The 16,069-nt window shown below is 45.9% G+C and overlaps 1 protein-coding gene across 4 annotated transcripts in view; it reads right to left on the bottom strand.

The window, feature by feature from the left end:
• The window catches only part of ntrk2a (neurotrophic tyrosine kinase, receptor, type 2a), a 29,678-nt gene extending 16,972 nt beyond the window's left edge, over window positions 1–12,706 (bottom strand). Inside the window, exons 1-12 of one of the 4 annotated variants that reach the window (XM_064297093.1) lie at window positions 11,923–12,706; window positions 10,005–10,079; window positions 9,820–9,891; window positions 7,905–7,973; window positions 6,989–7,137; window positions 4,910–5,046; window positions 4,522–4,654; window positions 3,904–4,203; window positions 3,373–3,402; window positions 3,096–3,107; window positions 2,676–2,710; window positions 2,243–2,342 (exon numbers count right to left, since the gene is read on the bottom strand). In XM_064297093.1, coding sequence (XP_064153163.1) covers window positions 2,243–2,342; window positions 2,676–2,710; window positions 3,096–3,107; window positions 3,373–3,402; window positions 3,904–4,203; window positions 4,522–4,654; window positions 4,910–5,046; window positions 6,989–7,137; window positions 7,905–7,973; window positions 9,820–9,891; window positions 10,005–10,079; window positions 11,923–12,122 — 1,312 coding nt within the window. In that variant the 5' untranslated portion in view covers window positions 12,123–12,706. The remainder of the gene's footprint in view (window positions 1–2,242; window positions 2,343–2,675; window positions 2,711–3,095; window positions 3,108–3,372; window positions 3,403–3,903; window positions 4,204–4,521; window positions 4,655–4,909; window positions 5,047–6,988; window positions 7,138–7,904; window positions 7,974–9,819; window positions 9,892–10,004; window positions 10,080–11,922) is intronic. The other 3 variants (XM_064297094.1, XM_064297095.1, XM_064297096.1) reach the window with 3 other exon arrangements.
• Between the last annotated feature and the right edge of the window lie 3,363 nt (window positions 12,707–16,069).

Raw genomic sequence — 16,069 nt, 5'->3', positions numbered from 1 at the left:
TAAGGAGCAAAAAACATGGCAATCAGACAAAGGAAAAAAACACAAATAATAAGCAGGAGAGAAATGTACAATGGGTGTGGAAGGGGGCGGGGTCACATAGATGGGTGTGGTAAGGGGTGGGGTCACATAGATGGTGTGGGAAGGGGAGGAGTCACTGGGAGATGGGTGTGGAAGGGGTGGGGTAACAGAGATGGGTGTGATAAGGGGCGGGGTCACAGATGGTGTGGGATGGGGCAGGGTCACTGGGAGACGGTGTAGAAGGGGGGTCACAGAGATGGGTGTGGAAGAGGTGGGGTCACTGGGAGATGGGTGTGGGAAGGGGTGGGGTCATGGGGAGATGGGTGTGGAAGGGGTGGGGTCATGGGGAGATGGCTGTTTGAGAGGAATTTGAGCTGTGATACTGCGAGCATTCTACATGCCATGCCTTTAACTATGGAGCGACACCTGTGAGCACACAGGTGAGAGACAGGTTTGGGGTTAGGCTGTATTAGTGGGAGTTAGTAAGGGGAATAACAGGGTTTAGCCACAGAAGCTAACCCTGCTCCATGGGTTTTCGTGCTTGATCTGCTGAAGCGAGATCCCTGCAGTCGAGAGCGCGTTTTAGGACCCTGAACAGAAACCGGATGATTTAACCCAGGCTGGGTTAGGGAGGCTGACCTCATTTTTAGTTCAGGCAAATTCAGAGAGAAATGCGATGCAGCCGCAGAGCATCCCAAACCCCTCCACACCCTTGCCTGGCGCTACAGAATGCACATGGGGGGGGGCGTACGAGCACAGTCAGGGGTCACTGGGCTCGTCCCGAATATTCCACCCCTTTCAGGAAGAACTCCTGCCTCTCTGACCTTTGACCTCTGACATGCGTGTAAATGCTTGGGGATGAGGAAAACGCATCATTAGATCATTCCTGCTTCCCAGACATACTGCTGAGGCGTCCCTGCTTGACCACGCTCCTCTCACCTGAGTAACAGGTGAGGCTGAGCATTCTGGGACATGGAGTCATGGAGGAAGGGGGGGGGCAGCGGAGGAGATTGCTCTGACCTTGAGAGGGAGTTATTGATCGCGTAGTGAACCTTCAAACCCAGAGAAACCTGAAACCTAACCTCCTGAATCATTAATAACACACCCACTCTCACACACACACTCCAAATCACACACACACTCTCCCACCCCAATCCCTCCCACGATTGCACACACACACACACACACACACACTTACACCTCATGTGCGACAGGAAGTCTTCAGGTTTCACTTCCTCTCTGTATATAGAGTGATGTGGCGCTTGATGCTGAAAGGTGACACTATGGCTCCTCCCCCCAGCATAAACACTCGGGCCCCAGCGGGATTATGGGCTGGCGCTGCAGTGCCCCGATCAGATAGGGAGCCTCGTCCCCACATCCGCCCCTTTACGCCAGCGACCGGTGAGCGCCAGTCGATCCGCCCAAATCACAGACCCCTCTAAGAGCTCTAACCGCCCCCAAGCTCAGCTTTCAGCTCCACCACTGCTGTGAACATCACCGTGCGCCACCAACTGCCACTAACTGCCAATAACCGCTACCACCTGCCACAAACTCCCTCTAACTGCCACCAACTACTTCACACGGCACTAACTGCCTCCAACTGCCACTAACACACAGCGCACTTCTATCCAGCGCACAAAAACACACCGTAATCGAAGGGGGCAGCAGGACCGGACCGTTTAAAAGATGAAGCCCCACTCCCTCGGCCTGGCCCCTTCACTGGCGAGCGCTTAGAGGCTCTTGAAATGCGATGCATCAATTCAATCTACTCTTATTGCGGAGCACAGCATCTCCCCCCCCAAATGTAGAAATGGATCGGTTCCCAGGCCACAGACTCACTCCCAGAGGCTTGTGCAGGGGGGGGTGCATAGTCAGGTCACAGGTAGAGTTTTAGAAAAGGATGCAGCACGCTCGCTAATGGGTTAATAACATCTGTTAGGACACACTACATTAAGACTGCATGAAAACCGGCCAACAGAAGCAAAGAGCGCTACGTGTGGGACTAGCCTCACATTATAACGTGTGAATACGAGGATGTTAAACACAAAAAGAAGCAGGAGCCCTGAAGTAGCTTAGTGCATTTCTATAGCTGGAGAGGCAAATTCCTCTCCAAATGCAATAAAACAATTAGCAAACTATTCAGCATTTCTATGTGCAGAACTGAATTATAAACTCTTAATACGATCCACCTGCATCCGGTAACATTCAAGAGAGAGGGCCTTACCTTTGATTCCAAACTTAGAGTTCCTTCCAAACTTCAGGATAATCAACATCAGGACAAATCCAGTGAAGGCGACAGCCGCGATTCCAACCACTACGTACACCTACGAAAACAGGAAAACGGCTGCTCTACTGACACCGCCACAGCCAATCACAGCCCTTTTTGTTTACCGGCGGCATACCTACTGCAATAACAATTGGCAAATCACAACCATGCATGCTCATTAGCATTATACCTCCCGGTACAGTAACGGCTAATCACAGCTCTGCGTGTTGATTAGTGTCATGCCCCCTGACACCGCAACAGCCAATCACGGCTGTCGTAACTGGCCTGTGATTCTCCTGCCCTGCTGGCCTGAGTCAGTGTGCTTTTTGGCCGATCCAGGGCCGTCTCACTCTCGCAGATCAAGTTACTGCAACAGGAAGCAGAGACTCACCGCTGCGCTGTCCTCTGGGTCCACAGGCGTATCCTCTGTTCAGGGAGAAAAAACCATTAACGCAATAAAAACGCACATAATCCAACACAAACACACACGTAAACACCACTACATGAAAGCCGTTAATAAATAGTATTTTCATGTTAAGGGAAAAGGACTGAGGGCCTTCAGGGGAGCAGGGAAAAGGATAGTCTGGAATCTACGGCAACGATTACGCGCTGCCTGTCTGTCTGGGAGGTCTGCACTCTCATGAACAGCGCTACTATCCTCACAGCAATGTTACTGTGTGTCTGATACACCAACACTGTTATTGTGTGTGTGTCTGTTACTACGAAGTTATTTTTCTCAACCATCAATACCTTCCATTAGTCATAGGGTTTGTGACTGTTAAAAAGGTAAATAAAAAACACACATTCATACCTGTGGTGGGATCTAAAAGCAACACAGGGGAGACAGCCAAAGAGAAAAGAGAAAACACAGGAAATTAATTGAGGGATAGGTGTAATATTAAGTCCCCTTAGGCAATGTTGGCATCACAAAATGCTAAGCCTTGCAAGCAACAAGCATAGCACATGTTAAATTTTGTACAGTGCATTTAAGTATGGCATACATACAATACATAATAAAATGAAATGGAAATTGAACTTATATTTTAATTTTTTGAATTAGAATTTCAAGTCAAGTTGTTCAAACTCACCATAATAGGCAGCATCTGACCCTGTTGCATCTGTAGAGAACAAATAAACAGTTTTTTTTTAAATGCATCAAGGTATTTCTTTTGTCACTAGAAGTGGAAATAAAGTATCATTCCTAATACAATCTATGGACTGAAAGGCTGACTTCCTCTCCTTAAACAATCTTCTTCCTCTCCCTGGGAAGTCCACTTCCTCTTCCTGAACAGTCTATTTCCTCTCCTAGAACAGTCTACTTCCTCTCTGTGAGCAGTCCACTTCCTCTCCTTAAACAATCTACTTCCTCTCCCCTGAACAGTTTACTTCTCTCCTTAAACAATCTACTTCCTCTCCCCTGAACAGTCTACTTCCTCTCCTTAAACAATCTACTTCCTCTCCCCTGAACAGTCTACTTCCTCTCCTTAAACAATCTACTTCCTCTCCCCTGTACAGTCTACTTCCTCTCCCCCTAAACGGTCCACTTCCTCGTACCGAGCAGTCCACACTATGAGCCTACTTCCTGCACACCTCTCCCTGTTTGTTTCTAGGAGACTCACTTTCCCAGGGTTCCTTCATGAAGTGGGAGAAGATAGACTTCTCGTCCTTCCCGAACTTGTTGCGGGCCTGCAGGCTGTACTGGCCGTTGTTGACGTGGGTGGGGTTGTCCAGCTGCAGGCAGCCGTGGTACTCGTTCTCCGTCATGTCGTGGATCTGGGTGCTGATGTAGTCGCCCTCGGGGAGGGGCTCGCCGTTGAAGAGCCACTGCAGCTCCGGCTTGGGGTTCCCCGCCACGCTGAAGGGGATGCACCAGTGGTGGTCCGACACGGCGTCCGTCAGCTTGGTGATCTCCGGAGGAACTACAGTGAGGTGGGGGGAGGAGAATGAGGAACAGGTTCAGTTAGGAGGAGGGGAACGTGGCACAGGTTCAGCAGGGAGGAGGGAAGAGGAGAAGGCACAGGTTCAGTATGGAGGAGGAGAAGGGGGTACAGGTTCAGTAAAGAAGAGAACGGGGCACAGGTTCAGTAAGGTGCCACTTCCTGCACTAGTGGCACAGGTCTGCGCTGCAATATGATGAAACACTCATTGTCCTTCAGGCTTGAAGCAGAGTCCTCAGCCAGCTATACTGCCATGCTCTGGATCAGAGAGATAAAGGTAGCGGGATGCTGGGAGCTTACACAGGATGTCCAGGACCACGGAGGAGGTGTTTTCTCCCACCACGTTCTCGGAAGTGCAGGTGACGCTGTGTCCGCTGTCTCCAGAGGACAGGTTAGTGAGCCGCAGCTCCGACGCCAGGTCTGAGTCTATCACCTGTGGAACACACACAAAGCCCCACCTGTCACTCAAAAAATCCTGCCATCACCCCACCTGTCACTCAAAAACCCTGCCATCACCCCACCTGTCACTCAAAAACCCTGCCATTACCCCACCTGTCACTCAAAATCACACTGGTGGAGTTGCGTTATGTAGTAGTGCTTGTAGAGCTGTGCTATGGAGTAGTGCTGGTTATGCTATGTAGTAGTGCTGGTGGAGTTGTGTAATGGAGTACTGTTATTGGAGTATTACCTCATAGCTGGAAACGAGGTGGCTGATATTCCAGAAGAGGTGGGGGCGGGGCACCCCCGACGTGTGACACCTCAGCACAGCGTTGCCCCCCTCCTTCACCGTTACCCTGGAGGAACTGACCGTCACCGAGGGAGACGCTGCACGGAGACACCAGCACAGCTCAGACCTGAACACCCCACACACCAAACACAGCTCAGACCTGAACACCCCACACACAGCTCAGACCTGAACACCCCAAACACAGCTCAGACCTGAACACCCCACACACAGCTCAGACCTGAACACCCCAAACACAGCTCAGACCTGAACACCCCACACACAGCTCAGACCTGAACACCCCAAACACAGCTCAGACCTGAACACCCCACACACCAAACACAGCTCAGACCTGAACACCCCACACGCCAAACACAGCTCAGACCTGAACACCCCACACCCCAAACACAGCTCAGACCTGAACACCCCACACCCCACACACAGCTCAGACCTGAACACCCCACACACCAAACACAGCGCAGACCTGAACACAGCTCAGACCTGAACACCCCACACCCCAAACACAGCTCAGACCTGAACACAGCTCAGACCTGAACACCCCACATGCCAAACACAGCTCAGACCTGAACACCCCACACACCAAACACAGCGCAGACCTGAACACCCCACACACCAAACACAGCTCAGACCTGAACACCCCACTCGCAGCTCAGAACTAAACACCCCACACACAGCTCAAACCTCAACACCCCGCACACAAACACAGCTCAGACCTGAACACCCCACATGCCAAACACAGCTCAGACCTGAACACCCCACACACCAAACACAGCTCAGACCTGAACACCCCACACACAGCTCACACCTGAACACCCCACTCGCAGCTCAGACCTGAACACCCCACACGCCAAACACAGCTCAGACCTGAACACCCCACACACAGCTCAGACCTGAACACCCCACATGCCAAACACAGCTCAGACCTGAACACCCCACATGCCAAACACAGCTCAGACCTGAACACCCCACACACAGCTCAGACCTGAACACCCCACACACAAAGACAGCTCAGACCTGAAGACCACGCAAATTATAAAAAATTATGAATGCACAACGAAAGCCAACATTTAACAAGTCGATTCCAAAGCAAATCCCTTGTTCACTACTGTTTACGTGTGCTATTTTTGTTTTTCCATAATACCATCAAATAAAGTAACAGGTTTTGGGAGAGTCTAAATCACATCGCCTGACCTCCCTACGTAGTTTGCTGACATCAACAGTCATTCCATAGAGAAGTCATAATTGTCTTGGGACAATTATCATATTATTATTATATTATACTACATTATGTTACAGAAACAACATCAATTTTAATGAGGTTTATGTTCTGGATAATGACAGTAAACAGTATAGAGGAAGAGAGTTATTGATGTTCTGCCTGGTGTTTTTCTAAATCCTTTGATTAATCGTCTCCTATTATTGGACTCGTAAGATCTACATTGTTTTTAAAGCTCACGCAACTACTGTTGTGTGTACCTGTGTGTGCATTCCACATTTCATAAGGATATTCTGTTTATTGCAGGACTTTGGATGGTTGGTTCAAACTGAGGTTCTGTACAATTACAGGTAAGCTGAAGAATTCCTCATTTTTATGAGTGACTAATATTATCATTTTTAATCACACATAAATACAGAATTTCTGGACTGTTGTAATAATATTATGCTTCAAGTATAAATGATCAGAAAGAAGGAAAAAGATGAAAATGATGACAAGTTATGGGCTTGTGTGTAAGAAATGTCCATCTGTTTGTGTGGCAGTAGGGGAGGGGAGGAGAAAGGGGAGGGGTTTGATGATCAGAGGGGAGGAGGAAGGGGAGGAGTTTGAGGCTCAGGGGGAGGAGTTTGGGGATCAGAGGGAAAGGGGAAGGGGAGGAGTTTGGGGATAAGGGGGAGGAGGAAGGGGAGGAGTTTGGGGATCAGAGGGGAGGAGGAAGGGGAGTAGTTTAAGGTTCAGGGGGGAGAGGTTTGATGGACAGAGGGGAGGAGTTTAAGTGTCAGACGCGAGGAGGAAGGGACAGTTACCGCAGTTTGGGAGAGAGAGTTTGGAGAGGGGCCACGTCCTGCCGTCAGCCTCCACACAGTACAGGTCCTGGTGCTCAGACTCCTCCCCCAGCCACTGCCTGAGCCACACATTCTCACAGCCGCACCGCAGAGGATTCCCCGACAGAAGCCTGCAGCACAGACACAGGGGGGTTACACACTCAGTCACTAATGCACTAGAGCTAATACACTCATACACTAATGCACTAGAGCTAATACACTCATACACTAATGCACTAGCCCTAACACACTCAAACTAATGCACTAAAGCACTAACACACTCATACACTAATGCACTAGAGTTAATACACTAATGCACTAAAGCACTAACACACTCATATACTAATGCATAAGAGCTAATACACTCATACACTAATGCACTAGAGCTAATACACTCATACACTAACATACTCATACACTAATGCACTAACACACTCCACACCAATGCACTCATCCACTAATGCACTAACACTAACACACTCACCCACTAATGCACTAAAAATAACACTCATATACTAATGCACTAACACACTCATACACTAATGCATTAACTCTAACACACTCATATACTAACACTCATACACTAATGCACAAACACGCGTACACTACTGCACTAACATTAACACTCATACACCAATGGACTAATACACTTACACACACACTAATTCACTGAGGCACTAACACACACACTATTGTACACTAACACACTCAGACTAACTGACATAAACACTAACACACTCAAACTAACACTCATACACACAAATACACACACACATTCAATGCTGATCCTTTGCTTCATAGCCATGGTCTTTGGCATGTAAGCCCTATACCTATAACTCAGGCTTAATTTCTCACACAAGCAGTACCTTCTAATACAGGCAAGAGGAGACAGACTTACGGATAGGAAATGTTTAAATTCCTTAAACTCTTCCAGGACAAAGACAACAAGTTGTTGTCTTTCAGATTCCTGCAATTTAAAAACATTATCATCATATGTAAATCATAATTATACCGCAATCAATGTCATACTGTGATCATTATTCAATCGGAATATGGAGTTAACAACCTGCACTAATTGAAATATATGAACACTTATACCACTTTTGGTGGAAATATATACAGTAATATATTGCTGCAAGTGGACATACACTCAGTGGCCACTTTATTAGGTACACCTGCTCGTTAATGCCTGCTCCTCCAAACAGCGAATAATGTGGCTGCAACAGAAATGATGAAGAGGTTTAGTCGCTGTTCTACCAAATAATATAATAATTTGGGTAATCTAAGCGACTTTGACCGAGGTAGGATTGCCAGTGCCTGACATGGTGGTTCCAGAATCTCAGAAACAGCTGCCCTCCTGGGATTCTCACATATTAAAGTCTCTAGAGTTTATAGGGAATGGTGTAAAAAAATATGTATATATTTTTGTTAAAACATCCAGTGACCGGCAGTTCTGTGGGCTAAAAACATCTTGTTAATGACAGGGGTCAGAGGAGAATGGGCTGACTTGTTCAAGCTAACGAAAAGGCCACAAATGCTCAAATAACAGTTGCACGTGACAGTGGTGTGCAGAAGGGCATCTCTGGACGCACAATGCGTCGAAAGCTGAACCGGACGGGGCCACAGCCGCAGAAGACCACGCCGGGTTCCACTCCTGTCAGTTGTAGAACAGGAAGACGAGGCTACGCTGGTCATGTGTTCCCCAAAACCTGACGACTGAAGACTGAGAAAAAGACATCACCTGGTCCGATGAATCTCGATTCCTGCTGCCTGATGTGGACTGTAGGGCAAGAATGTGGCATAAACGGCCTGAATCCATGGATCCAGTCCTGCTGGTGGTGGTGCTGTAATGCTGTGGGGGGAATGTCATCTTGGCGCACGTTAGACCTCTTAACACCTGCTGAGCGCCGTCTGAATGCCACAGCTTTCTCAAGCATCGTTGCTAGGCATGTGCATCCCGTTTGCCCTTTTCCAAAACGGACACTTCCAGCAGGACAATGCGCCGCGTCACAAAGCACGCGACGTCTCAAGCTGGTTTCCGCGAGCGCTGACATTCACTTCGGCCTGCTCCAGGGGGCCCTGCGCACCGTCCCCGGATCTCAGCCCGGCGGAGGACTCTTTGGAAAGCGGTGGAACGAGGAGGTTGGCAGCGTGAAGCTACGTGGTCGAATCGAAGTCTGCAGGAACTGCGTGATGCCGTGGAGCCAGCGTTGGACCAAAATCCACCAGGAATGTTTTCAGCACCTTGTAGCATCCATGCCACGAAATAATTTGGGTAGTTCTGGAGGAGGAAGGGAGTCCTACCCAGTACCAGACGGGTGTACCTAATAAAGTGGCCACTGAGTGTATATACAATATTATATCCATGCTAGTGGAAATACATGCAATAATATACTCCGACAAGTGGAAATATATACAATAAAATATTATGGATTGGCAACAAATCAGCTGCTAGGTGTATTTGGTGCCTTTTGCGTGTTCCACCCTTGTGTGCTTAATTAAGTCAAACGGCTTCCCCCTCATTTACATTTTTAGCTCAGTGCAAAAACTTATTTTCATTAAACCTTTCGTTTCGTACATTTAAAATGACACTTTTTACATTTACAACATTTTAACAGCATTCGATCAAGGACAATAAGTGTCCTGGTCTTCCAGGACGATGCCCTCACACTAAATAAATGCAAATAAGCACGTTTGATCGAGACTGAAGGAAACCGTTACACCTTGGCCCAGATTGCGGCCTGACCCTTCTGCTCCTCCCCCGTTCTCTGTCCAATGAAATAACTACATTCTGTGGTACAAGCTGCACTTACAGGTACTGTAGCTTTCCGTTGTTCTGGAATGCCTGCTGGGATATGTTGGTCAGCCCAGTATTCGTCACAGTTCTGTGAATGACGGCAGACAACGACATTTCATTATTTGAACGCGTTCTCGCCATCTACCACCGGTATTCAAAACATCAAACATATTCCGCAACCCCGAAATGTGGGGTACTTACAAATTTCTGAGGTTCCTATAGAACTTCAGGTCCTCGTCGTTGATGGAAAATAATCTATTCTGATTTTCAATGTATCTGTCAAAAAATACACACAGCCTAATCATCACATCATTTTAATATTATTGCACATGAATTGTTACATATGTGATTGTTTTCAGATAAACACTTAAAGCGTTCATCGACTTAAAATCGATTTATTATGTTACATTATTTAAAATTCCATACACATGTGCTTGTGTTATCAAACTGCAATGGCAGCCAGTGTGTTTTATTCAGTCAAGTGCATTTTAGTTCATATAGGGAACCAGGAGAATCTATACTATTTATTTTATATATTACGCAAATTAAACCTGGGCGATTGCAATCCATCTCAGACTGAACTCCTATCCTCACCTCGCGCTGGGGGCCCGATATAAGGAGCGGCTGGAATTTTAATCCAAGCCGTTCGGAATGAAAACCACTCGCGCTGTACCGAGACAGGTGCGCGCGCAGTATGTCCTCTCACCATCCGAGCGCCTGACCTGTCCCCACAGTAACGCTTCTTCTGAGCAAGAACGAATTGCGTTTTTTACCTCGTGACTAATTTAAAATATTTCCGATGAAAAAATCTAAAATTCATTTTAATTTCCTGTTTTGGATGTACCCACTGTCTGAAGAGTGCACGATATGACGCGGGTCTACATCAGTGACATCGCTGGATGGTCTGCTTATGCATGTTCAAACGTCAACATTTTGGTAAAATATCAAACGGATTTTAAAAACTCGCGATGACCGGGGGCCATAATTCTAAATATAAATTGGTGCTACCATTTTTAAGTGTAAATAATGGCCTAAAGAGTTTAGAAATATAAAATATTTGTAAAATGAGAGATCATATTTTGTAAATGAATGTAACTACATCAGACAGACTAATCCTATGTTATGGCGTACCTAAGTTTAACGATGTTTGTAAGCGCGTGTGTGTGTGTTGTGTGTTGGGGAGGTCAATAAACAAAACAACCCGAATTCTAATTTTGTTGCCGAGCAGACGACAGCACCCCCCCACACACACTCTCGGGGTCTGCGGTGTAAAAATTATTTAATCGTGTCTCACCCTCCCCTCGCGAGGAACATTCCATCTTACTGCGTCTATTTTAAAACACTACCGGGCAATCCATACAGGGCTCCGAAAGCGGTCAAACGCAGGGACGTGATGAGCAGCACTGGTGCGTTATTTAACCGTCGGTTGTTGCGTACAATAAATGATCGTAATTCTCCGACAGCATCCATGCCATGTCATTATATGTACTCCCTCCTGTCGCGCGCCAAGGTGCCCGTATGCACCTACACAACCCGTTTTAAAAAACACGTCTTAGGACAATGTTTTTATATCAAATCATAAATGCCATTATTGTGTACAGAGTACCACACAGTATTAACCAATTCGCTTTTGGGATTGTTACCTTCTGAAATTGTCATTAATCTATAGCACTACATCACGTCTCGCCATTGATGTTGATAGCACTACTTAATGTTACTTAATGATCGCGTTGATAATCCTATTGAACAAATATTGGCAATCACATTGAACGATTACTCGTAGCCTTGTTGAATTGTTTTTTATCAGTATGTTAAATAATTATTGAGAACACGGTAGACTGACGTCCAAGATAATTGATTATTCCCAATAATGGCGAGTATTGCTAATATAAATACATTATTTTGGATTACCCCGTTTAAACATTATTGATAAGCAAGGTGAACGACCGAGAGCGATGCCTTGGTTCCAGTCTGTGTGAACCACAACATATGATTTAGACAGGTCCTTAAACGCTGATGCCACATCGGGAATAGGCGCATAAATTATACTTAATCATTACACTGTGCAATTTATCATTTGACTTGTGTCATGTCTGTTTTCAGCTGTCGCAATACTCACATTTCAGTAACATCTTCCATCTTAATTTCGGACGGTAGGAGGGGAAAAGCCACAATTCCTCGGTCTTCATCGATGCATGAGATCCTTGAGTTGGTGCAAGTGCAAGACTCGGGACACGCGGCGCTAAACCGCCAAAGCGCGAGCAAAAGCCAACATAATGCCCACCGCGCCATTCCTTGCCCCCTCCACAAGGAGATCATCGCGGCTCCCTCGATGCCCAATCCAGGACTGCTTAAATCTTTTTCCTTCGGAAATACCGGCGGCAGTTCTCTCAGAAACGCAGACGAACAGGCATGCGATAAGCCCTTGTGTAGGAGGTGAGACTGTAATGGAATTGTCTTCTCCACCGTTTCCACACAAAAGCCAAGCGTACAATATTACATTTGAAGACAGTAAAGTGTGTGCCAAGGGCTCCTTCCTTCCCCCTCTTTCCCTCGCTCGCCCCTGTTTCTCTCTCTTTCTGTCGGTGTCTTCTCTCCCCGAGGAGCTCGAGCTGGCTGCAAACGGAGAAAAACACCGTTGTGGCTCGTGCTCTGCTGCAAGCTGGAGTACAAGAAGGAAAAAAAAAAAAAAAAAAAACAGGCAGAGACGGCGCGCGCGTTACCAGCAATAGCCTAACGCTAGTCACAGTCTACTACAACATGTCCAGCCACAATCGTTTTAATTGCAATTAAGCAACGGTTACTTCGAGTATTCACTAGCAGACCTGCAATTATTTTCTTTAACGGTATTATCTCAACCCATACTCCGTCTTTCGGCCAACGCTTGTCAGACAGAATATCTGAAAGGCTTAGACCAGAAAATGGTGAACATACCTCATCCGATTTTGCTAAAAATAATAATAATAATAATAAAAAACGGACAATTTGTTAGTTGATACCAATGTGTTGTTTCTGTCTGAAAACATTTACATGTATTATTTTATGGTTGGATGTAGCATCTTCACTGTGAGCTCCTAAAGCTGTCAGTTACATGCTTCAATTAAATTATGAAATTATTAAGCTAAATGTCTTATTCATTTAGTCATTTATCAGATGCATGTTGAATTAGTGCTATAGATTTCACTAGACTCCAATGAAGAACTTGGCCCATTAAAACGATGCTGGGAATTAGCTCAATAATACCTGCTGAAGCGTCTGTCAGTCAATAATTTCTCATCATGTTTAGGAACCAGGAGCGCGAGGGTATTCGCGGGCTCTACTACACCCCACTCTCTGTGCGTGACGTGTGTTTTGACGCACAACACGAAGGGCTGAATCGAAGTAAAAATATATTTATGAACATATACATATATTAAGCAACATTTGCGCTGAACATAGTTGTTACTTCGATATCAATTTTTAATGTAAGTTCATCAAGTAGTGACATCAATAGAACATCAACATGGGCTAATGAATATAGTAATACACTATAACAACACGTGCAACTACTAATACTGCTACAATTTTTATTATGATTATTATTACATAAGAATCTGTGAAGGTGCGGTTTGTTGTCCACGTGGATTCGTGTCCTCGTGGTGATGATGCCAGTGGAATAAACTACGCGGACTTCAGACGAGGAACAGGCGCGTGTATCTTCACTGCAAAATTAGAGAAAATTTAAAAATAATAATATTAATATATGCTGTTATTTATAAAATAGCGAAGCTGCGCTGTGTTCTGGACAACAAGGTTGCCTGTGAGCTCACGATGAGAATAGGAGATTATGCGCCCTGTGGGGAAAATAAAGTGCACTTCTAGATTATAGCAGTGGCGGTTGCCAGCGAGGGAGGGAAATGTATTTTCTGGGAATTGGTCGTTTCATTAGTGGCCCAGACGATGAACCGCAACGGTTTAACACACACAGTTTGCCAGTGGACAGAATTAAGCGTTTATTCTGACACCTGGTGGTAACTGTATGAACATGCATTTGCTCTCTCATTCTGATGACGTAGCTCCCGTTCTCTTGTCTCTGGCCAGTCTAAGTTAAACATCGCACCAACGCCACGACCACTAAGCACAAATCAGATGGGCCTTCATACTTCTTGAACCGTGGTTCATGCAGCAGTAAATATCCCACAAAATTGCGAGGAATCGGGCTACATTGTCAATAAATTACATGTTTAAATGCAGCAGTTAAAGCAGAAATTTTAAATGAATTGGCACACGGGTATTGTTGCAAACGTTTTCAGGACATACATATAATTTAATGTAGCTTTTCCATGGTAAATGACCACCGATCTTATTTGTATTGGGACGCGCTCTTCTGAAACACTCGCCTCTTGTAGATGGAATGTTGTACAGAGTTAAGTGGCGCATTTGGGAGAAGCTGATTGGCTGAATGCTCGTATGCTGTGGTCCAGTGTTTCAGCTTCTGTGGGAAACTCTCCGCAGTAAAGGACAGGAACCCGGGGTGCGTTCGGACACACAAAGCCACAAAAGACGGAGGTTTTCTCTTTCCTCTGTAGAGAGCCTGAGAAGGATCTGGCTGTGTGAATAAGGGTGGTATTACGTCATACTTGAGGGGGGTGCTTTTCCATTTTTTTCGGGGTGGGGGGTCTGTGTGTCTCGCTACAGTATTTTGTTTGTTTTCTTGCGTTTTATATTTTTATTTCTTAATTTATTTCCTTATATGTGTGTTTCTTTTTGTTTTTGTTTAGTTTTAACGAATTGAAATGCTGACGCGTCACTGTATGAAAGAGCAGACTCTGAGCTGGTTCTCTCTGAGGCCCCAGTGTCATTTCATCCTGGGTCGGCAACGTTGCCAAAATAACTCAAACTGTATTTGGGCTTGTCATCTTATGTTCCAAGTTACAAAATTCAGACCAAAATAAATAACATGGAATTGTTTCAGAAAGAACATTTAATTCAAGATAAACACGTTAAAAGTACCAGTCTTCTATGCTGAGAATAAATAAAAAAAAACACCAAACTCAATTGAACTTCCGTCCTTCGTGATATGTTGACACCATGTGGTCATTACTGTAAAGTGCACAGTCAGAACGCCACCAGTATTGATTGGCCAGGACAACCACGCGCACTCTCACGCCGTTAATACTTATGAGGCTTAATATTACAGTATCTGCAAGATCAGCAGAGAAAACTCGGTTTAAGCGCTTAGAAAACAGTCCCATTATGTGCCGCGCTCAATAATGCTGTTAAATAAATGACATTAGCAGAACGAACATTGCATTAACGTTCCAATCAGAAAAGCGCTTCCGGACGGGCCGCGCGGTGGCACTTTGCAGTTTCATCGTCTTACAGAAAAGGCTACGCAGATTCCAAAGGCCGTTTCTCTCCTCTTTATTTTTCGCCCTTAAAACAAAATATTTAACTGACGGGACAACTCAATTCCCCCCAAATATTTAGGTTTTCTCACAGTAAACTTGTGTTTAGTGCAAATCCAGGGTTCACTAGGTACAGGGTATTACATTCGTCTAATAATAAAATGCTATGCAATTGTATCAATACCTAAAATAATGAACGTGGGGATGGTTAATAGTGGGAAGATGCACCCGGTAGGTTTGTGTGGTACACTTGGCAGGTATGTATAGTTTACTCAGTAGGTTTATGTGGTTTACTCTGAAGTTATTTATGGTTTATTCAGTAGATTTGTGTGGTTTCCTCAGTAGAGCTGTATGGCTTAGTCTTCACGTTCCATTAGAGGCCTGCACTACAGCCAGTAAGGAGAAGCTCTAAAAGTCAACTTATTAATAATTTATTAATCAGTTATTAATCATTTATCCCAGAGAAAACGGCTTCTGCAATCCTCTGTGGGTGAGAATGCTTTCTATCTTACTGCAGGAGGAGGGGGCGGGGGGGCTACATCTTTCCATTCCCTCCCTGCGGACATTCAAAACTGCAGGGCACGGAGTAGTTGGGGGGTGGGGTCAGTGGGGTTGGAGGCGGGGACAGATGGTTTAGGGGCAGGGTCAGTGGAGATGGGGGCTGGGCCAGATGGTTTAGGGGTTGGGCCTGTGGAGATGGAGGCGGGGCCAGATGGTTTATGGGCAGGGCCTGTGGGGTTGTAGGCAGGGCCAGATGGTTTATGGGCGGAGCCAGTGGGGTTGTAGGTAGTGCCAGTGGGGTTGGAGGCGGGACCAGATGGTTTAGGGGTGGGATCAGTGAGGTTGTAGGCAGGTGGCTGGTTTGTGGGGTGATTTAGC

The sequence above is a fragment of the Anguilla rostrata genome, chromosome 10, assembly GCF_018555375.3.
Source record: "Anguilla rostrata isolate EN2019 chromosome 10, ASM1855537v3, whole genome shotgun sequence".
In the NCBI taxonomy this organism is placed as follows: Eukaryota; Metazoa; Chordata; class Actinopteri; order Anguilliformes; family Anguillidae; genus Anguilla; species Anguilla rostrata.
The sequence above is the reverse complement of the archived record's forward strand: the minus strand, read 5'-3'. Positions and strand labels throughout refer to the sequence as shown.